Genomic DNA, 23,986 nt, shown 5'->3' with positions numbered 1-23,986 from the left:
AAAAACAGCACCATTTTAGTTAACATGGAGCATCCCTCCAACCCTCCCAGAGAAACTTTAGTGCAGAAACCCTGCACTACCTCCCAACACTTAGGACAGCATCCCTGCCCTAGTGTGGAGCTCATAGGACAGCATCCCTGCCCTGCTCCAACTCAAGAGAAACAGCATCCCTGTTCTCTCTTCCAGCCAGATGGACAAAGTTTTTGCCCAGCTATGGCTTTTCTGAGACAGCATCCCTGTCTGGCATTTCCATCACTACAAATAGGTTCAGTGGACAATTCCCACTGCTCTAAACTAAAACTTACTGATAGAAACTCTGAAAATACATCTTCACATTGTTGCTTAGCTAAAAAACTTCAAACAGGGTGGTTTACATCCCCACAGGGAAGTAACCATATAGTGGATGATAAAGGGAGTAACCAGTCTATTGCAGAGCTACTCTCTACTTATCACCACTTAGACAATAAAGTCTCAACTGGCCAAGGTTAGCCTTATTGTCCTTCGTTTGGGGGGGGGTTGTGTGAGAAGGTAGCCTCTTTCTAGCCTTGTTACCCCCACTTTTGGCCTGTTTGTGAGTGTATGTCAGGGTGTTTGTCACTGTTTTCACTGTTTCACTGGGAGCCTGATAGCCAGGCCTCAGTGCTCATAGTGAAAACACTATGTTTTCAGTATGGTTGTTATGTGTCACTGGGATCCTGCTGGTCAGGACCCCAGTGCTCATAGGTTTGTGGCCTATATGTATGTGTCACTGGGACCCTGTCACACAGGGCCCCAGTGCTCATAGGTGTGCATGTATAAGTTCCCTGTGTGGTGCCTAACTGTCTCACTGAGGCTCTGCTAACCAGAACCTCAGTGGTTATGCTCTCTCATTACTTTCAAATTGTCACTAACAGGCTAGTGACCAATTTTACCAATTTACATTGGCTTACTGGAACACCCTTATAATTCCCTAGTATATGGTACTGAGGTACCCAGGGTATTGGGGTTCCAGGAGATCCCTATGGGCTGCAGCATTTCTTTTGCCACCCATAGGGAGCTCTGACAATTCTTACACAGGCCTGCCACTGCAGCCTGAGTGAAATAACGTCCACGTTATTTCACAGCCATTTTACACTGCACTTAAGTAACTTATAAGTCACCTATATGTCTAACCTTTACCTGGTAAAGGTTAGGTGCAAAGTTACTTAGTGTGAGGGCACCCTGGCACTAGCCAAGGTGCCCCCACATTGTTCAGAGCCAATTCACTGAACTTTGTGAGTGCGGGGACACCATTACACGCGTGCACTACATATAGGTCACTACCTATATGTAGCTTCACCATGGTAACTCCGAATATGGCCATGTAACATGTCTATGATCATGGAATTGCCCCCTCTATGCCATCCTGGCATTGTTGGTACAATTCCATGATCCCAGTGGTCTGTAGCACAGACCCTGGTACTGCCAGACTGCCCTTCCTGGGGTTTCACTGCAGCTGCTGCTGCTGCCAACCCCTCAGACAGGCAGCTGCCCTCCTGGGGTCCAGCCAGGCCTGGCCCAGGATGGCAGAACAAAGAACTTCCTCTGAGAGAGGGTGTGACACCCTCTCCCTTTGGAAAATGGTGTGAAGGCAGGGGAGGAGTAGCCTCCCCCAGCCTCTGGAAATGCTTTGTTGGGCACAGATGTGCCCAATTCTGCATAAGCCAGTCTACACCGGTTCAGGGACCCCTTAGCCCCTGCTCTGGCGCGAAACTGGACAAAGGAAGGGGGAGTGACCACTCCCCTGACCTGCACCTCCCCTGGGAGGTGTCCAGAGCTCCTCCAGTGTGCTCCAGACCTCTGCCATCTTGGAAACAGAGGTGCTGCTGGCACACTGGACTGCTCTGAGTGGCCAGTGCCACCAGGTGACGTCAGAGACTCCTTGTGATAGGCTCCTTCAGGTGTTAGTAGCCTTTCCTCTCTCCTAGGTAGCCAAACCCTCTTTTCTGGCTATTTAGGGTCTCTGTCTCTGGGGAAACTTTAGATAACGAATGCATGAGCTCAGCCGAGTTCCTCTGCATCTCCCTCTTCACCTTCTGATAAGGAATCGACCGCTGACCGCGCTGGAAGCCTGCAAACCTGCAACATAGTAGCAAAGACGACTACTGCAACTCTGTAACGCTGATCCTGCCGCCTTCTCGACTGTTTTCCTGCTTGTGCATGCTGTGGGGGTAGTCTGCCTCCTCTCTGCACCAGAAGCTCCGAAGAAATCTCCCGTGGGTCGACGGAATCTTCCCCCTGCAACCGCAGGCACCAAAAAGCTGCATCTCCGGTCCCTTGGGTCTCCTCTCAGCACGACGAGCGAGGTCCCTCGAATCCAGCGACACCGTCCAAGTGACCCCCACAGTCCAGTGACTCTTCAGCCCAAGTTTGGTGGAGGTAAGTCCTTGCCTCACCTCGCTGGGCTGCATTGCTGGGAACCGCGACTTTGCCAGCTTCTCCGGCCCCTGTGCACTTCCGGCGGAAATCCTTCGTGCACAGCCAAGCCTGGGTCCACGGCACTCTAACCTGCATTGCACGACTTTCTAAGTTGGTCTCCGGCGACGTGGGACTCCTTTGTGCAACTTCGGCGAGCACCGTTTCACGCATCCTCGTAGTGCCTGTTTCTGGCACTTCTCCGGGTGCTACCTGCTTCAGTGAGGGCTCCTTGTCTTGCTCGACGTCCCCTCTCTCTGCAGGTCCAATTTGCGACCTCCTGGTCCCTCCTGGGCCCCAGCAGCGTCCAAAAACGCCAAACGCACGATTTGCGTGTAGCAAGGCTTGTTGGCGTCCATCCGGCGGGAAAACACTTCTGCACGACTCTCCAAGGCGTGGGGGATCCATCCTCCAAAGGGGAAGTCTCTAGCCCTTGTCGTTCCTGCAGTATTCACAGTTCTTCAGCCTAGTAAGAGCTTCTTTGCACCAACCGCTGGCATTTCTTGGGCATCTGCCCATCTCCGAGCTGCTTGTGACTTTTGGACTTGGTCCCCTTGTTCCACAGGTACCTTCAGACAGGAATCCATCGTTGTTGCATTGCTGATTTGTGTTTTCCTTGCATTCTCCCTCTAACACGACTATTTTGTCCTTAGGGGAACTTTGGTGCACTTTGCACTCACTTTTCAGGGTCTTGGGGAGGGTTATTTTTCTAACTCTCACTATTTTCTAATAGTCCCAGCGACCCTCTACAAGGTCACATAGGTTTGGGGTCCATTCGTGGTTCACATTCCACTTTTGGAGTATATGGTTTGTGTTGCCCCTATCCCTATGTTTCCCCATTGCATCCTATTGTAATTATACATTGTTTGCACTGTTTTCTAAGACTATACTGCATATTTTTGCTATTGTGTATATATATCTTGTGTATATTTCCTATCCTCTTACTGAGGGTACACTCTAAGATACTTTGGCATATTGTCATAAAAATAAAGTACCTTTATTTTTAGTATAACTGTGTATTGTGTTTTCTTATGATATTGTGCATATGACACTAAGTGGTACTGTAGTAGCTTCACACGTCTCCTAGTTCAGCCTGAGCTGCTTTGCTAAGCTACCATTATCTATCAGCCTAAGCTGCTAGACACCCTATACACTAATAAGGGATAACTGGGCCTGGTGCAAGGTGCAAGTACCCCTTGGTACTCACTACAAGCCAGTCCAGCCTCCTACAATGCTCTCTCCCCTAAAACATGGTAACCTGGAATCATACCTGATTGGACTATTTAATTTACTTATAAGTCCCTGATAATGTGCACTACCTGTGCCTAGGGCCTGTAGATTAAATGCTACTAGTGGACCTGCAGCACTGGTTGTGCCACCCACTCAAGTAGCTACCTTAACCTTGTCTCAGGCTTGCCATTGCAAGGCCTGTGTGTGCAGTTTCACTGCCACTTCGACTTGGCATTTAAAAGTACTTGCCAAGCCAAGAACTCCCCTTTTTCTACATATAAGTCACCTCTAATGTGTGCCCTGGGTAACCCCTAGAGCAGGGTGCTGTGTAGGTAAAAGGCAGGACATGTACCTGTGTAGTTATATGTCCTGGTAGTGTAAAACTCCTAAATTCGTTTTTACACTGCTGTGAAGCCTGCTCCCTTCATAGGCTAACCTTGGGGCTGCCCTCATACACTGTTGAAGTGACAGCTGCTGATCTGAAAGGAGCAGGAAAGTCATATTTAGTATGGCCAGAATGGTAATACAAAATCCTGCTGACTGGTGAAGTCGGATTTAATATTACTATTCTAGAAATGCCACTTTTAGAAAGTGAGCATTTCTTTGCACTTAAATCCTTCTGTGCCTTACAATCCACGTCTGGCTGGGCTTGGTTGACAGCTCCTTGTGCATTCACTCAGACACACCCCAAACACAGGGTACTCAGCCTCACTTGCATACATCTGCATTTTGAATGGGTCTTCCTGGGCTGGGAGGGTGGAGGGCCTGCTCTCACACAAAGGACTGCCACACCCCCTACTGGGACCCTGGCAGACAGGATTGAACTGAAAGGGGACCTGGTGCACTTCTTAGCCACTCTTTGAAGTCTCCCCCACTTCAAAGGCACATTTGGGTATAAAATAGGGCCTCTGCCCTACCTCATCAGACACTTGCTGGAGAAGAAACCTGAACCAGAAACTACATCCTGCCAAGAAGAACTGCCTGGCTGCTCAAAGGACTCACCTGTCTGCTTTCTACAAAGGACTGCTGCCTTGCTGTTGCCCTGCTGCCTTGCTGAACTCTTGTCTGGCTGTGAAAGTGCTCTCCAAGGGCTTGGATAGAGCTTGCCTCCTGTTCCCTGAAGTCTCAGGACCAAAAAGACTTCTCTCTTTTATTTGGACGCTCCGTGCGCTGAAAATTTCAACGCACAGCTGGTTCCGCGGTGAGAAAAACGCCGCACACCGACGCTGATCGACGCGACGCTCTTGGGACGATCAAAAATCCGACGCACGGCCTCGCAAGGACAACGCCGCCCGATCTCTAGAGGAGAAATCGACGCGACGCCTGCCGTGAGATCGTAATTTCAACGCGCAGCCCCGCAGATCGACATCCAGAGGAGAAATCGACGCGACGCCTGCCGTGAGATCGTAATTTCGACGCGCAGCCCCGCAGACCGACGTGCAGCCGGAGAACAAGCAGGAAAATCCACGCACAGACCCGGGACATCTGGTTATCCCCGCGATCCACAGAAAGAGACTGTCCGAGCGCCGGAAAACGACGCCGACTTCCCCGCGTGGAAAATAACTACGCAAGTCCGTGTGTGCTGGGGAGAAATCGACGCACACATCCTTTTTCCACGCACCTCTTCTCTGGTGGCCCTCTGAGGAGATTTTTCCACTCCCAACCAGGTACTTGTGCTTAAAAGAGACTTTGTTTATATTCGAAAGACTTAAGACACTTTATATCACTGTCCTGTGATATTTCTACAATTTTCCATTGCAACTTTATTCTTTTTGACCTACAATTATCCTGATAAATATTATATATTTTTCTAAACACTGTGTGGTGTATTTTTGTGGTGCTATATGGTGGTATTGTATGATTTATTGCACAAATACTTTACACATTGCCTTCTAAGTTAAGCCTGACTGCTCGTGCCAAGCTACCAGAGGGTGGGCACAGGATAATCTTGGATAGTGTGTGACTTACCCTGACTAGAGTGAGGGCTTTTGCTTGGACAGAGGGTAACCTGGCTGCCAACCAAAAACCCCATTTCTAACAATGCCTCAGTGGAACCTAAATTTAGTCTCAACTCTACTAATGTGTGTTCCTTTCCAGCTGCTACACAACTGTCCTGTCAGGCTCCTTACTGTAAGACGGCCATTCTAGTGGCAATGTCATCTGTCCAGAGGGTCCAGGAGGTCCAAGATTTCTCATCTAAGCCTCCAGACTTCAGCATCTTCGAAGACAAGGTGGTCGTTTGCACTAGAGCTTCCTTCCTACCAATGGTGGTCACTGCCTTTCATGTCAGCCTGTCACCCTGCCTAACTTTTTCGCTCTGCCTCATCCCTCTAAGGAAAAGGAGCAACTTCACTGGCTGGACCTAAAAGAGCGTCATTGTTCTACTTTGACTGCACAAAAGCGTTCCGGGTGGACGACCAACTCTTTGTGGTCTATGTCAGAGCCCAGAAAGGGAAGGGGCATACAGAAACGGACCATCACTTGATGCTCTGTATCATATTCTACTATGCATTAGCCAAGAAGCAACCCCCTTAGGTATGCGTCCTCATTCCCACAGAGGAAAGCAAAGACCACAGCATTAGCACGTGAAGTTCCTATCCTGGACGTCTACTAGGCAGCAACGTGGGGATCTCTGCACACATTTACCAAGCACTGCTGCCCGGACAGTCAGGTCTGTAGGGACGGGCACTTTTCTCATTTGGTCCGGTAGGACTTTTTAGTGTGAAATTGTTTTGCAGACCCACCTCTGGGGAGATAATGTTGGGGTGTCTATTCTAAGGTAAGTGTCTAGCAGTCTCTATCAGATAAACAAGTTACTTACGTTCGATAACACCTTATATGGTAGAGACTCTTATCTAGCTGCAGATTCCATACCAACCCACTTATTATCCCTGCTCTGTGAACAGATTTATAGACTTAGGGCTTTTACCTTTCAGTGCCCTAATTTTTCTCACCAGTGGTCAGTACTCTTCTTGGCTCCATGCTTCTGGTGTGGAAGGACGCAAAAAAAAACTGATGTGAGCATGCTGGGGTGGTACCTATATAGGCAGTGCACATGTCACTTCCAGCACGGACGATACTGACGATGCCACATGGAACCGAACGACACCACGTACCAGCACGCAGGATACTGTTCATGAAAAATGTCCGTATCCAGTCTGACGCCTGGGGATAATTCTAAAGTAAGGAATCTGGGGCTAAATATAGTCTCTACCAGATACATTGTTACCAAAGGTAAGTAACTTGTTCTTTAACAAGAGTGAGTGCTGCCTCATTTTGCAGTCTCTGCATCATATAATTTTGGATTGCCCAAAACAGCACAATTGAATTAATCAGTTGTAATTTGCACTGATTACCTGTACTTGGGCAGTTGGGAATTTAGAGATGTGCCACTCTTTAGACTGACAGACAGGCAGAGATTCCAAAGAATGGAAAACGGTGAAGGTGGTTTATTAGACTCATCATAATTCTCTAATGGGGGAAGGACATGATTTTGTCTTACGTAGTTGTGATTTTTGTTTTAAAACTGACACCTTATTCAGCGTCTTCATACAAATGGGTGAGGAGACAGTTGTGGGTGATAACATATCAATGATATTTTAAACAAGGTGTTGAGTTACAACTGCTTGTTTGTAGCTTGATGTTATAAGATAAAGCAGCATCACCATTGCCTTCCATCATGTTTTTACTTATTTGCTTGTGTGGGGGATGGGATGAAAATCTAAAATGATATGGCACTGTTATTCTTACTACTCTCACATACATTTTTTCAGGGTGTGGGAATGTTAGGTGCAAACTTGGTATCTGTGAGACGTTAGGTACTGTTAAAATATAATTGTTTACTTACGATAAAATTCAGCCATGTTGCAAAATTTTACCTTTGATATCTTCTTTTTTCATTGGGAGGATTCCCTTTCTGTCAGTAATTTCTGAAGTCACTCATGCCATCAGCAGGCATATCCATGCAAATGTGGTGGCATGAATTCTGTCTGGGATTTGCTGGATGCTGTAGCAGGTTAAGTTATGTAAGTCCCTGTTCTGCCAGATGTTAGCCAAGCAAAACAATTATTATTGTGGAAAATGTTTTCTTTTTGTATTTACCAAATACATTTTATTTGCACACTTAGTTACTTCTCTTTATCATGCACGTATTCCTAAATTGTAAGTCTCACTGTTCAAACAGTGTTGTTTAAACAAATGGCAGTAATGTTGCAGAAATTATAGGTTTCCATACAGCGATATTTGGGTGTAGTCAAAGTGTGTCATTGTTTTACTAATGTTTTGCAGATTTACGAAGATTCCATAGTTTTGCAATCAGTCTTCAAGAGTGCAAGGCAAAAAATTGTTAAAGAAGAGGAGGAAAGTGAAGATGAAAGCATTGATGAAGATGATGATGAAGATGACGACGAGTCAGAGTCTGAATGTAAGTACACTGTAAAGTACGCATTTCTGAAGTGTTCCATTATTACTTACAATGAAGCTGTAACAAGTGCATGTTTGTTGCACAGATTGTATTTTCACTGCATGCCAACTGTTAGAAAACCATTTCTTTCCAATTACCTGGCTCTTAGGGATGGTGTAATTTATATTAATGTAATTGTAATTCTGAATTTTAACTGAATTTCTGGTATTGAATCTTTAGGAAAAAAACATCCATTGCTACTTATGTCCTAGCTCTTGCTCATTTTCCCAGCCAGTGGGCATCCTGTCAACTGCGGCAGGACAAAAAACTGCTTCTGTAGCTGTGAATACAATATTTTGGGTTTTGGCAGTGTACGGATGTATGCATCATGTGACACACCTTCATCCCCAGTGTAATGAGTGCCCATATACGCTCCCCTTTCTCCACCAAAAGATAGAAATCTTAATATTTTTCGCTCACACAGCGAGGATGCATGTACATGGCCTAGCCTATTTTGTGTAATATTTTCTCCTTTATATTCTTGGTCCTTCAGATAGGGTAGGTTACAGCACAACACTCTGCCTTTAAGCTACATGTGTTGTGCGATCAGCTATTTACAGCATTTGACTAGCTTAATCCCTGTGCTTCATGTTTGAATGCACAGTAAGTGTTAGAAAAAGACAAGAAGCGAGAAAGTGGTCCTGGCTCCAGTTGAAATACTGAGGAGGAAGCCTTCCCACGAAGGACCCTTTCACATGGAGTTAAACCTCACTGGCCTTACACAAGTGGTGGGAGTAACCCTGGGAAAAGTGAAAGACCACATACCACCACTGAGTGATGGCCAAGGCTCTGGAAGTGCAACCCAGTCAATCCCTTGTAAATGTGGATGATTACACTTTTGTGGCTTTGTAGTTCCTCTCCCAAAGCCAACCATATCCCCAGTAACTTAGGCACAGGAGATTTGGGGGTAATTATTTCATCGAGCTTGCCGTCATAATGGATAACAAGTACTAGACCCCAAAGACTGTCTACATTTTGTATCTGATCATCCTCTAGCTCACCTTGTTTTTCCAAGCCTACGATCATAATGGATGGCAAGTATCAGGCCCCAAAGACTGTCCAGATTTGTATCTGATCATCCTCTAGCTCAGCCTGTCGTGAAGGTGGCAACTTCCTTGAAAGGTAAAGCAATATCCTTTCACCTGGAGACGGAGGTCAAGTGTGCAGAAACCAATAGAAAAAATATTAAGCACATTGGGGACCTTTCCTTCAGGTAAACAAAAGCCAATGCATTCATGGACAGCTGCAGCTTCATTCTCTGGTACAGTTTAATTCTCAACCGGGGCAAAGAGGTTGCAGAACAGAAATTGTTGATGCCTGATGATATCATGGAGAAAGCCACCAACATACTGGACTGGGCTGGGCATGGCTGTGCTCTCATGCCAGAGGCCCAGGAGAAAGGCAACCCTCTCCTGTTGAAAAGGTAGAAATTGCTTGGTCCCTTAATGGATGATGCCCTCCACCATAATAAGACCTGCACAGTCATGTATAAATCACTGAGTGCAAATGAAGCAGTACTGCTGCCCACCTCTTTCCAGTGGTGAATGCCTTCCATTCTTTTAAGACTCCTCCCCTTCATACTAAGTGTAGGAAAGTACCCGCTTTCTTGCCATGGTTACCCCCATTTTCTGCCTGTTTTCAGTATGTTTGACTGTCTACTGGGTTCCTGCTAACCAGGACCCCAGTGGTTTTGCTCTCTCCTCTAAATTGTACCTTTTTCTTCCCACAATTGGCATACACCCCCCCCCCCCCACCCATGTAGTCCCTAGTATATGGTACCTAGGTACCCAGGGCATGGTGGTTACAGGGGATCCCTATGGGCTGAGGGCTGCTATTCTGCCATCCATATTCAGCCCATGCAAAGGGTTCTGCAGACCTGCTATTGCAGACTGCGTGAACCTGGTGCTTGCACCTGTTTTCATTACAAGTCACTACACCAGGCCACTATACGTCACCCCTATGGTAGGCCCTCTCAGCATGTCTCCCAGATAAGACTTGGCTGCTCATCCACAGCTACCTCTAGAGAGCCTGGCTTCTAGACACTGCATACACTTCACTAAGAGGGGATACCTGGACCTGGTGTAAGAACCATAGGTACCCACCACACACCAGGCCAACTTCCTACATTGGTGGTGCAGCAGTGGGATAAGCACTTTCAATTGCCTTACCACTCTATCATTTGGTACTTTACTGGCTAGGGATAAACACATACACCTAGTTTGAGGATATAGTCTCTAGGGTTTGGGCAAGAGAGGGGTCTAGACATAGCCCTTACTCCAAACTTCGGTAAGAGAGACTAGAAGTTAGGGAGGTTAGGCACACCCTACGCCACTCTAACATGTCTTCAGTACCTATCATATCTCAGAACATGGGTTCTCACTATGAGGACCTAATCTTTCAGGAACTGAGATGTGTAAGAGTAGGACACTGAAGACAGGTAGGAACCCTAATAAGTGTCTGCCCTTAGAACTTCTCCAGGATGACCAGGATCAAGCTGGTGGTCAGGAGGAGAGGGAAGAAAAGATATATTATAACCCTCCAGTGTTAGAAAGAGAAGATGTGGATGCTGAGGAGGGTCATGAGAATCCCTCAGAGGATCACAGAGTCTCTAGTAAACCCCCTAATGTAGCTGGGAGCACTACAGGTAGTGCCAAAGGTGGCCATGTTAGTAGGCCCCCTTTGTTCCCAGGGGACTAGTTCAGAGGGTTACCAAACCTATGGACCGATCCTAATCCTGCCACTCTCATGTCACATCTGTATCTGAGGGGACAAACTGATCAACTCCACAAGATGACTTCTTAGATAGGGAACTTAGGAGACTGAGGCTGGATGAGTCCAAGCTGAGGCTGCAGCAGCAACAGCTAGACCTAGACAGGGAGGCCTTGGCAGTGGAGAGAGAGGCAGGGTTGGCACCCCATGGTGGCAGCAGCTTTGGTTTCAAGGAACCTAGAGGCAGGGAGCACTCCTTTGATTCTAGAAACCTTAGCAAAGTTGTTTCCCCCCCTATAAGGTGGGGGATGACACCCATAAGTGGTTCTCTGCTCTGGAAAGGGCCTGCAAAATTCAGAGGGTTCCCCCATCGACAGTGGGCTGCTATCCTTTAGCTCTCCTTCTCTGACCAAAGGTAGGGGTAGTCTTATTCTCAGAGAGGAAGATGCTGACAATTGCACAATTTTAAAGTCTGTTAGTAGGTTAGATAGATTTGGTCTTACCACTGAACAGTACAGAAGTAAGTTCCGGGAGACCTGGAAAGAGTCCTCCGAAGATTGGGTTGATTTTGTGGACTACTCTGTGAAGGCCTTGGAGGGCTGGTTACATGGTAGCAAAGTCAGTGATTGTGAGGGCTTGTACGATCTGAATTTAAGAGAGCATATACTGAACAATTGGGTGTCTGATTTGTTGCTCCCGTACTTGGTAGACTCAGATCTGACCTCTCCCCAAGAATTGGGAAAGAAGGCAGCCAAGTGGGTCAGAACAAGGGTGAGCATAAACTTTCATACTGGGGGTGACAAGAAAAAGGAAGCGTACGTCTGAGGACAAGGGTGGGGGCAAAAACAAACCTGAAAAGTAATCGTCCGACCCACAAAATTCCTCTGGGGATGAGTCCAGATCCTCTTCCTCTTCCCATAGCAAAAAGCCTTGGTGCTACGTCTGAAGAAACAAGGGCCATAGGCCAGGAGACAACTCCTGGCCTACGAAAAGCACCAAACCACCCACCTCTTCTACTAGTGCCCCTAGTAACAACAGTAGTGGTGGGTCAGGAATAATAGCTATTCCAAGGGTGTAGCTGAGCTCACTTTAGGAAGTGTGGTGGAGGCTGGCTTAGTTAGGAAAACTACTGAGGCTGTTCTAGTCTCAGATGGGGCATTGATTTTGCCACCCTTGCTCCCTGTCCCTTACCATGGGTAAATACAGGCAGCTGCCCTTGATAAATGGTGTTCTGGCAGAGGCCAACAGGGGCACAGGTGCCAGTGTCACTATGGTGACTGGAAAACTGGTGTCCCCTGAGCAACACCTACTTGGCTATTAGTACCAAGTGACTGCCACCCACGACAACAGCTGGAGAGGGTGGTGGTTTACTAGCCCAAAGAAGGTTGTAGTGTCCTCAGACTTTCCCATAGCGTGTGTCTTAGGGAATGAGTTTGAGACTTCAGCTTGGGCTGAAGTGGAGTTGGAAGCCCATGCAGCAATGCTGGGCATCCCAGGGAACATTTTTGCTTTGACCAGGGCTCAGGCTAAGAAGCAAAAAGAAAAAGGAATCTTGGAGCCTGGAACAATGGCCCAAGAGGCTCCCAAAGCCAAGGGTAGAAAGGGCAAAGGGTTACCTCATACGCCACCCTCCAGTGAGGATTCCCCCCTTAAGGAAGAGGAATCCACTCCCTTGGTAGAACCTACACCTGGAGAGTTGAAAGCTGACACAGCTGAACTTGAAGGTGCAGGGGGGGCCTGCCAGGGAGGAGGTCACTACAGGGAGTGCAGAATTATTAGGCAAGTTGTATTTTTGAGGATTAATTTTATTATTGAACAACAACCATGTTCTCAATGAACCCAAAAAACTCATTAATATCAAAGCTGAATATTTTTGGAAGTAGTTTTTAGTTTGTTTTTAGTTTTAGCTATGTTAGGGGGATATCTGTGTGTGCAGGTGACTATTACTGTGCATAATTATTAGGCAACTTAACAAAAAAAAATATATACCCATTTCAATTATTTATTATTACCAGTGAAACCAATATAACATCTCAACATTCACAAATATACATTTCTGACATTCAAAAACAAAACAAAAACAAATCAGTGACCAATATAGCCACCTTTCTTTGCAAGGACACTCAAAAGCCTGCCATCCATGGATTCTGTCAGTGTTTTGATCTGTTCACCATCAACATTGCGTGCAGCAGCAACCACAGCCTCCCAGACACTGTTCAGAGAGGTGTACTGTTTTCCCTCCTTGTAAATCTCACATTTGATGATGGACCACAGGTTCTCAATGGGGTTCAGATCAGGTGAACAAGGAGGCCATGTCATTAGATTTCCTTCTTTTATACCCTTTCTTGCCAGCCACGCTGTGGAGTACTTGGACGCGTGTGATGGAGCATTGTCCTGCATGAAAACCATGTTTTTCTTGAAGGATGCAGACTTCTTCCTGTACCACTGCTTGAAGAAGGTGTCTTCCAGGAACTGGCAGTAGGACTGGGAGTTGAGCTTGACTCCATCCTCAACCCGAAAAGGCCCCACAAGCTCATCTTTGATGATACCAGCCCAAACCAGTACTCCACCTCCACCTTGCTGGCGTCTGAGTCGGACTGGAGCTCTCTGCCCTTTACCAATCCAGCCACGGGCCCATCCATCTGGCCCATCAAGACTCACTCTCATTTCATCAGTCCATAAAACCTTAGAAAAATCAGTCTTGAGATATTTCTTGGCCCAGTCTTGACGTTTCAGCTTGTGTGTCTTGTTCAGTGGTGGTCGTCTTTCAGCCTTTCTTACCTTGGCCATGTCTCTGAGTATTGCACACCTTGTGCTTTTGGGCACTCCAGTGATGTTGCAGCTCTGAAATATGGCCAAACTGGTGGCAAGTGGCATCGTGGCAGCTGCACGCTTGACTTTTCTCAGTTCATGGGCAGTTATTTTGCGCCTTGGTTTTTCCACACGCTTCTTGCGACCCTGTTGACTATTTTGAATGAAACGCTTGATTGTTCGATGATCACGCTTCAGAAGCTTTGCAATTTTAAGAGTGCTGCATCCCTCTGCAAGATATCTCACTATTTTTGACTTTTCTGAGCCTGTCAAGTCCTTCTTTTGACCCATTTTGCCAAAGGAAAGGAAGTTGCCTAGTAATTATGCACACCTGATATAGGGTGTTGATGTCATTAGACCACACCCCTTCTCATTACAGAGATGCACATCACCTAATATGCTTAATTGGTAGTAGGCTTTCGAGCCTATACAGCTTGGAGTAAGACAACATGCATAAAGAGGATGATGTGGTCAAAATACTCATTTGCCTAATAATTCTGCACTCCCTGTATAGGACAGCAAACCTTTCCACACTGGAAGGGTTAAGACAGCAAGCTGTCCTTCAGGGAGCAGGGGATGTCCGTGGCACCCACAAGGTGTATTGGTAAGACAACCTCTTATATAGTCAGAAGCAAAGGAACCCAAACCTGGTGCCACCAGGAGGTTGGTAGTACCTCTGCAGTATAGAGAATTTTTGTTTACCCTTGCTCATGACATAACCCTGGCAGGTCACAAGGGGCAAAGTAAAACCTGGGACAGATTTGTTCCACACTTTCACTGGCCCCATATGTCTGAAGATACAAAGGGATTTTATTCACTCCTGTGTCACCTGTCAAGCCAGTGGAAAGACAGGTGGCACCACAAAGATCCCCCCCTAATTCTAATACCAGTGGTTTGGGTTCCCTTTGAGATGGTTGGGGTGGATATTGTTGGCTCCCTAGACCCATCCACTGCCTCTGGAAACAGATTCATACTGATGGTGGTGGACCATGCCACCAGGTATCTAGAGGCTATACCTCTTAGAAGAGAACCACACAGCTCCTGCCTTGGCAAAGGCCTTTCTGGGAATCCTCTCCAGGGTGGGCGTTACAAAAGAGGTGGTATCAGAAAGAGGTACAGACTTAATGTCTGCATACCTTAAGGCCATGTGAAAGCAATGTGGTGTAACCTTCAAGTTCACCACCCCTTACAACCCCAAAACAATGGTTTGGTTGAGAGGTTCAATAAGACTCTCAAAGGCATGGTTATGGGACTCTCTGAAAACCTCAGGAGAAGATGGGATGTCCTATTGCCATGTCTCCTTTTTGCCTACAGGGAGGTTCCTCATCAGGGAGTGGGTGACAGCCCCTTTGTACTTCTGTCCACTTGCTCTTGTGAGGGAAGGATGGGAGCAGCCTCTCAAGCCCTCTAAACAAGACATTGTGGATTGTGTACTTGGCGTCAGATCCAGGATGGCTGAGTTCATGAAAAAGGCCACTAAAAACCTTCAGGCCAGCCAAGAACTGCAAAAGCAGTGGAATGATCACAAGGTTGTCCTAACTGTGTACCAGCCAGGACAGAACGTGTGGGTCCTGGAGCCTGTGGCTCCCAGGGCACTCCAAGACAAATGGAGCGGTCCCCGCTCTATAGTGGAGGAAAAGGGTGATCTCGCCTATTTGCTGGACCTTGGCACTCCCAGAAGCCCCCTCAGGGTGCTTCATGCAATCTGCCTTAAGCCCTGCTGTGACAGGGCTGATCTGACCATGCTCATAGTAACTGATGATGGACAGAAAGAAGAGAGTGACCCTCTCTCTGATCTCTTCTCTACCACTGCTGATGGCTCAGTGGATGGAGTTGTCCTAGCTGACTGCCTTTCTGAATCTCAGAAAGAGGAGTGCAGGAACCTCCTAGGCCAGTTCTCTCAACTGTTTTCTCTGACACCTGGTCAGACAACATGGTGTGAACACACCATTGACACAGGAGACAGCTTGCCTGTTAAAAGAAAGATTTTCAGACAACCTGATCATGTTAGTGATTGCATTAAAGCTGAAGTGCAAAAGATGCTAGACCTGGGAGTGATTGAGCACTCTGACAGCCCCAGGACTAGCCCAGTAGTGCTGGTACCAAAACCTCACTCACAGAATGGAGAAAGAGAGATGAGGTTCTGTGTTGACTACAGAGGGCTCAACACAGTCACCAAGACTGATGCTCACCCTATTCCTAGGGCAGATGAGCTGATAGATACACTGGCATCTGCCAAGTATCTAAGCACCTGTGACTTGACTGCAGGATATTTGCAGATCAAATTGTCACAGGATGCAAAACCAAAAACTGCATTCTCAATCATTGGAGGGAATTATCAATTTACTGTTATGCCCTTTGGTTTGAAGAATGCACCTGGCAGTTTTCAGAGGCTGGTGAATACAGTCCTCCAAGGTTTGCAAGCCTATAGTACAGCCTATCTCGAGGACATAGCTGTCTTTAGTTCCACCTGTGATGACCACCTGGTCCACCTCTGGAATGTTTCGGAGGCCCTGCAAAAGGCAGGCCTCACTATCAAGGCCTCTAAGTACCAGATAGGACAGGGGAAGGTTTTATATCCGGGCCACCTAATAGGTGGAGGCCAGATTCAATCATTGCAGGGGAAGATCCAGACTGTCTTAGAATGGACTCCCCCATAACACAAACCCTGGTGAGAGTCTTCCTAGGCCTCACTGTCTCCTACAGGAGATTCATCAAGAATTATAGCTCCATTATAGCCCCTCTTAATGGCCTCACATCTAAAAAGATGCTCCAAAAAGTTTTATGGACAGCCAGCTGTCAGAAAGTTTTTGAGGACCTTAAACAGGCCATGTGTTCTGCACCAGTGTTAAAAAGCCCTGACTATGCCAAAACATTCTTTGTCCAAACTGATGCTTCAGAGGTAGGGGCAGTTCTTTCTCAGCTCAACACTGAGGGTCAGGATCAACCAGTTGGTTTTATCAGCACAAGGTTGACCCCTAGAGAGAAATGTTGGTCAGCTATAGAAAGGTGAGGCCGTTGCTGTGGTCTGGGCCTTGCAAAAGTTGAGGCCATACCAGTTTGGCACTCACTTTATTGTTCAAACAGACCAAAAGTCCCTTCTATGGCTCAAACAAATGAAAGGAGAAAACCCTAAATTGTTGAGGAAATGGACTTTACAGTGGACCGTGGACCTGGGAGTAACCACTCCAATGCAGATGAACTCTCCAGATATTTCGACTTGGGCAATGAAGACTCATCTGGGCTAGGTTAGCCTTCTTGTTCTTCGTTTGGGGGGGGAGGGTTGTGTAGGAAAGTACCCTCTTTCTTGGCATGATTACCCCCATTTTCTGCCTGTTGTCCGTATGTTTGACTGTGTCTACTGGGTTCCTGCTAACCAGTACACCAGTAGTTTTAGTCTCTCGTCTAAATTGTACCTTTTTCTTCCCACAACTGGCATACTAGTCCCCCTATGTAAGTCCCTAGTATATGGTACCTAGGTACCCAGGGCATTGGTGTTCCAGGGGATCCCTATGGGCTGCAGCAGTTATTCTGCCACCCATAAAGAGCCTATGTAAAGGGTTCTGCAGCCCTGGCATTGCAGCCTGCGTGAAACAGGTGCATGTACCCGTTATTACTACAGGTCACTATAAGTCACCCCTATGGTAGGCCCTCTCAGCCCAGAGGGCAGGGTGCAGGTACCTGTGTGTGAGGACACCCCTGCACTAGCAGAGGTGCCCCCACAAACTCCAGATCCATTTTCCTGGACTTTGTGAGTGCACTGATGCCATTTTACGCGTGTACTGGACATACGTCATTACCTATGTCCGGCTACATAATGCTAACTCCGAACCTGGGCATGTTTGGTATCAAACATGTTGGAATCATACCCCTGTACTGTTACAAGTATTGGAAGTATGATTCCATGCACTCTGGGGGCTCCTTAGAGGACCCCCAGCATTGCTACCACCAATCTTACGTGGTTGTCTGGGCAGCCCAGCTGCTGCCACCCCTCAGGCAGGGTTATGCCCTCCTGATGCTTGATATCATTAAGCCCAGGAAGGCAGAACAAAGGATTTCCTTTGGGAGAGGGAGGTAACACCCCCTCTCCCTTTCGAAATAGGTGTGACTGGCTTGGGAGAGGTAGCCTTCCAAGCCACTGGTTTGCTTTGAAGAGCACATTTGGTGCCCTCTGTGTATAACCTAGTCCACACCAGTTCAGGGACCCCAGTCCCTGCTCTGGCACGAAACTGGACAATGGAAAGGGGAGTTACCACTCCCTTGTCAATCACCACCCCACTTGTGGTGCCCAGAGCTCCTTCAGAGGTTCCCTGGGTTCTGTAATCTTGTTTACAAGTTTGGCAGGGAACTCAGGGAGGATCTGGTTAGGTGATTGTACAAAAAGGCCCAGTCCGAAGAAACTTCCACAGGGAGAAACAATGAAAAACCCTCACCCACCAAGGTTACGCCTTGGTGGCATGCTTCATCATTGGGGTTTCTCCTGTTCTGCTACAGAACGAGGCGTGCTGCGACTGATGGAATACGTGGGAGCACTTAAGGCTTTAACAATGTGAATGCTCAAAGGGAGAGGAGTGGTGGGGTCTTGGTGAGTTAAAAATACCGCCCTCTGGATGGTATTACTAATTTAATATGTCTCACAGGGGTGGTATGGTTAAAAAGGGGCTTTGGGAGGGGGGTATGTTATCTCCTAAGTGGTCTACATGTTTCGGGGTCTACCCCAACACTCCTCATCAGGACAAAGGTGAACTCGCTAGTATCACTCATTGTACACCTAGCACTAATGGAAGCACTATTACTGCATGCTCTGTGGTGTGGTTTAATATATACAACTAAAATAAAATAATACCCATTGGTATCGATGTTCTGCTGGACAAATCTGTGGAAGGATGAAAGAATAAAAGAGTAAAAGTTGCTAATTGCATCTTTCAGGGGTATGGTGCTTTTGCCAACATCACCCTGCCCAATGGCACTTGGAATCCACATAGAAAAACAAATACGAGACATACTACATATAGAAACACTACAACACACTTCAACACATGAGGCATCTCTAAGAAAACACATGTGGTGCATGTGTGACCTACTTTTAGTGTCAACGCTATTCGCCTCTTAGATCCTCCGGGAGGGGTGTGTGTGCTTGTAGTCACACACTATAAAATATATATGCAGCAAAGTTAGGCTCACCGAGCGGGTCACCACCGTTGCAGGTAGTCAGAGGCATTGTCGCACTTACTTCATCGAAGCGACACTCCCGCTTACAGCCCAATTCTCACCTCACCGCTATTCAAAATGAGCCAATGCTTGTTGATAATCTTGTTCACCTGATTAGAGGCTACATTGAATGTCATAATACAGCTAGGTCTTTCTTCTTTCTCTTTTTGGGGAGAGGTGTCCAAAAGAGCCTCTCTCTAATTGTTGCATGCTCGTTTCATTTCACGATTGATGATTCTGGGAGGGTATTTCCTAGCCTCCAATTTTAATGCAAGGTTCTGAGCTAGCTGTTTATAGTTGGATACCTCAGAACAATTCCTCCTAAGTCTCAGGAACTGTCCAAAGGGAAGATTTTCCCTCAAATGGTGGGGTGGTCACTGTCGAAAATTAGCAAATAGTTCTTAACTGTCGGTTTCTCATGAGTGGTAGTTTTTAGGGTGCCATTAGTTGCTACAGTATTAAGATCTAGAAAAAATAGCTATTCCTTACAGGTTGACTCTCAGGAACTGATCCTGCATATTGAGCCACTCCAAAAAAAGGGGCCACTTGTGTTTCTTCCCCTTTCCAGATTACCAGAATATCATCAATGTATCTTTTCCATAGTGAAATGTTTTCCTTATATGGGTTGGTGGTTTTCAGAATTATTTCCTTCTCTAGATGGTGAACGTAGAGACCTGCTAGAATGGAGAACTTCTTTGGGAAAAAATGTTTTCTTCGGCCAGTCTAGCACTGCAGTCTGTGAACACTGCTTGCCTTTTAGGCTGATGCTCCCATACTCTCTAGGATACGGTTTCGCAAGTGTTGCCTCAAGTCCCGGAGGAGGTCCGGGTGGTTCTCTCCCAGGTCGTTAGGGACGGGAGAGATGCAGCAAAGTTCATGATTTATTGTGGACTGGACACGACCGACTCACTAGGTAGATCTGTTGCATCAACAGTGCCTTGAGGCGCCATGCCTGACTGAGGACATCTGGCTTTTCAGAGGATGTCCAGCAAACTTTTGTTACACATGCCCATTGATGGCCCCCGTCTCTTCGGAGACAAAGCGGACTCAGCGCTTGACCGCTTTAAGGATTCCTGCCTACAGCTTGGTCCCTTGGCCTCGTAGCTGCTCCTCGCCCCCCACAGTCTGCTTTTCACCCGTTTAGTGACTACGGAAGGGTTACCCAACAACGTTCCTTTCCACCCGGCCACTGAATCACGCATGCTTCACAGCCTCTGTGCGGCCACAGATGCGGGATGCCACGTGCTTGTGGATCAGGGAGCCGGTGGTCTACCTAGTCCAACCCCGCCCTCTCCTCTGCCTCCAAGCCTTCCTAGTCCGTTGGAATATCCGGGACCAGTTGGCGGCAGTTTGCGCCATCACCTGCCCCACTGGGAATCCATCATCAGACAGGTGGGTGCTACAAATTGTCTGAAGGGGCTACTCCCTCCCCTTCAAGACTTCCCCTCCACCCATGCCACCATCATTCAATCAACTGTTGGAGGATCATTTGGCACTTCTCCACGAGGCGGTCAAGCCTCTCTTGGCCAAGGAAGCCATAGAGAGGGTCCCTGCACCAGAAGTACGTCGTGGTTGTTATTCCCGCTACTTTTGGGTGCCCAAAAAAGACAAGAGCATTCTGTAGGAAGCTGGCCCTGTATATACTATATCAAAAAGAGATGTAGGGTGCACAGAGTCCAGGGATTCCCCAGAGGCTTAACTGAGGCTAAAGTAGATAAAACGAATGCTCTCTCCTGTGGTAGTGTGGTCGAGCAGTTAGGCTTATCAGAGGGTAGTGCAAAGCATTTGTTATACACACACAGTGAATAAATCAAGCACACACTCAATGACCAACTCCAGGCCAATGGTTTTATATAGCAAAAATATAAAAAGTTAGTACAGTTTTGAGATAAGTACAAGACTTACAATTCCAGTCTCCGGAAGTTAAGATGTCCACAGCTTGGGGTTCAAGTTAACCCCAAACACCCACCACCAGCAACACTGGGCCGGCTGGGTGCAGAGGTCAATGTTGAGGTCCATTTAACATGGGCTGCTATGGAGTCTGGGGCCACTCGAAATCAGGCCTGCTTGCAGGTAAGTACCTGTGTCTTCTGAGGGCAGACCTGGGGAGTTTAGAGGAGTACGGGGGAGGGGAGGGGTTTGCACAGATCAGCAGCAAACAAACACCCTCAGCGGCGCAGGGGTGGTCAAGTGCAAACACAGCGTCAGGCTCCCTGTGCTTTCCTATGGGGGACCCCGGAGGTCACAAAGATGCTGCAGCTGGAGTCCAGGGGGTCAGTTCGGGAAAACCAAAGCATGGACAAGGAGGAGGGCCACCTGCTGGACGTTGTTGCACTGAAGGTTGGATGCCCCAAGGCCAGGGGACTGCGGGTGCAGGGGTACCTTTTGGCATCGGGAATCTTCGTCCGATTCTGTTGCGGTCAGGGTGGCCCTCCGGATTCAGGCTGCAGACGTCATCATGTTGGACAAGAGGGTTCAACCAGCTGTAGTCGGTTGGGCCACCTGGATAAGGGCCGTGGGCATCGGATGCAAACTAGGCAGGAATTGCAGATCCAGGGCGGTTCTGGAGTCCATGGATGGAGTTTCTTCTTGAACAGAGCTGCTATCCACAGGAATTCTTGGTCCTCTGTGATGCAGACAGTCTTCTGGAGGCTTTTCAGAGGTCGCTGGTCCTGCAGGATGCATCGCCTTCTTTTTGCAGGGCTTTGGAAGCTGGAGACAGGCTAGTAGGGCTGGGGCCAAGTCAGTTTGCATCTTCAGTCTTTTCTGCTGGGGTTCAGCTTAGCAGTCCTCCTTCTTTCTTCTCTATTCTTGTGCCGTCGCCAGGAGTCTGATGAGCTAAGTTCAGGGAATCCCTTAAATCCTGGATTTAGGGTTGTTACAGGGGTCAGAGGGCAGTAGCCAATGGCTTCTGTCCCTAAGGGTGGCTACACCCTTCCTGTGCCCGCTCCCTTTCGGGAGGGGGACACAGACCTAACCCTATTGGTCCCTGTCCTCCAAACTAAGATGGAGGATTTTGCAAGGATAGGGACACCTCAGCTCTGGACACCTAAGGGGTGGTCCCAGCGGAGGTGGTCACGCCTCCTTGTTTTCCCTAATTTTCCCACCGGACTTGCCAACAAAAGTGGGGCTTTGTCCGGGGGGCGGGCAACTCCACTACCTGGAGTGGCCAGGGGGCACTGTAACAAGAGGCCTGAGCCTTTGCGGCTCACTGCTAGGTGTTAAAATTCCTGCAGGGGGAGGTGTGAAGCACCTCCACCTAGTGCAGGCTTTGTTTCTGGCCACAGAGAGCACAAAGGCTCTCACTCATGTGGTCAGAACCTCGTTTGGAAGTGTCAGGCTGGCAGAGACTGGTCAGTCCTGCACTGGCAGTTTGGCTAACATACAGAGGGCATCTCTAAGATGCACTCTTGGTATATTTTCCAGTAAATCCAACACTGGTATTAGTGTGGGTTGATTGTGCTGAGAAGGTTCATACCAGTCTTCCCAGTAGTCAGTGATGCCATTATGGAGCTGTGGAGAATGTAATGACAAACTCCCAGCCCATATACCCGATATGGCCACACTGTACTTACAGTGTCTAAGAATGGACTTCGACACTGCGGGGACATATTGCTCATGCTGCTATGCCCTCATATGTGGTATAGTGCCCCTTGCCTTAGGGCTGTACGGCCTCCCGGAGGGTAGACTTACCTATACCCCAGGCAGTGGTTGGTGGGCATGGAACCCTGGGAGGGGTGCCATATCGACTTTGTCTTTTTCTCCTTACCAGCACACACAAGCTGCAATGGCAGTGTGCATATGCTTGGTGAGGAGTCCCCCAAGGTGGCATAATATATGTTGCAGCTCTTGGGGACATTTCCTGGCCACAGGGCCCTTGGTACTATGGATCCCTTTTACAAGGGACTTAACAGTGTGCCAAGGGTCTGCCAATGGTGGTAGCAATTGTACACTTTTGGTAAAGGACACTGGTACTGGGGTCTGGTTAGCAGGATCCCAGCACATTCTCAGTCAAGTTGGTATCAATATCAGGCAAAACGTGGGTTTTACCATGCCAACAAGGGCACTGTCCTACACCTTCACTCTATCTTAGATCTCTGGTCCCTCAAACTCTTCCTCAAGAAGGAGAAGTCCAAAATGCTAACTCTAGCTCACTTCTTTTCTGCCCTGGACCCTAGAGACTGGATGGTAGCATTGGACTTGTGGGACGCCTATTTCCACATTCCCGTCCTGCCTGTCCTTAGGCTTTACTTGAGATTTGTGGTAGGTCATGAGCACTTTCAGTTCACCGCTCTCCCCTTTGGCCTTACCAGCACCCCACGGGTGTTCACGAAATTGATGGCTGTGGTTGCAGCTAATCTGTACAGGTGAGAGGTTTCCGTCTTCACCTACCTCAGCGACTGGCTGTTGAAGGTGGACATGCCGCAGACTCGTCTCCCACCTCCAGACTATGGCGAACCTCCTGCATTCGCTAGGGTTCACTATAAACATGCCGAAGTCACACCTCACTTACTCTCAGATGCTCCCTTTCATTTGAGCTGTTGTTGACACAGTGCAGTTTCGGTCATATCCTCCTAAAAAGCGAGTCCAGGATATTCGTGCTATGATCCCGATGTTTCAACCTGTATCCCAGATTTCGGTGAGAATGACTCTGAGGCTGCTGGGCCTCACGGCCTTCTGCATCTTGCTGGTCCAACATGCTAGATGGCATATGCGGGCTCTGCAGTGGGACCTGAAGTTCCAGTGGGCACAACATCAGGGCAATCTCTCCGACAGTCCAGATCTCGGAGAGGGTCTGCACTAGATCTGCAGTGGTGGCTATCAAATCCAGATTGGGTCAACGTCCGATCCATCGCCCTTTCCCAACCAGATCTCACAGTAGTGACAGATGCGTCACTCCTGGGATGGGGCAGCCACATGGGATCAGAGGCCTTTGGTCTCCGGCCAGTCTGGGCTCCACATCAACCTTTTGGAGCTCCAGGCGATCTGACTTACATTGAAGCATTCCTTCCCTCTCTCAAAGGGAAAGTGGTGCAGGTGTTCACTGACAACACCACTACCATGTGGTACTGCAACAAGGTGGGCGGAGTGGGGTTGTGGACCCTTTGTCAAGAGGCTCTTCACCTCTGG

At 47.9% G+C, this 23,986-nt stretch overlaps 1 protein-coding gene across 5 annotated transcripts in view; it reads left to right on the top strand.

Moving 5' to 3' along the window:
• Positions 1-23,986, top strand: part of SMARCA2 (SWI/SNF related BAF chromatin remodeling complex subunit ATPase 2) — a 1,363,970-nt gene that overhangs the window by 1,268,444 nt on the left and 71,540 nt on the right. For all 5 annotated transcript variants that reach the window (XM_069228509.1, XM_069228519.1, XM_069228497.1 and 2 more), the window contains one exon: positions 7,951-8,086. In XM_069228509.1, coding sequence (XP_069084610.1) covers positions 7,951-8,086 — 136 coding nt within the window. The remainder of the gene's footprint in view (positions 1-7,950; positions 8,087-23,986) is intronic.

Source organism: Pleurodeles waltl, chromosome 1_1 (genome assembly GCF_031143425.1).
Source record: "Pleurodeles waltl isolate 20211129_DDA chromosome 1_1, aPleWal1.hap1.20221129, whole genome shotgun sequence".
NCBI lineage: Eukaryota > Metazoa > Chordata > Amphibia > Caudata > Salamandridae > Pleurodeles > Pleurodeles waltl.
This window is presented reverse-complemented; position numbering and strand designations above follow the sequence as displayed.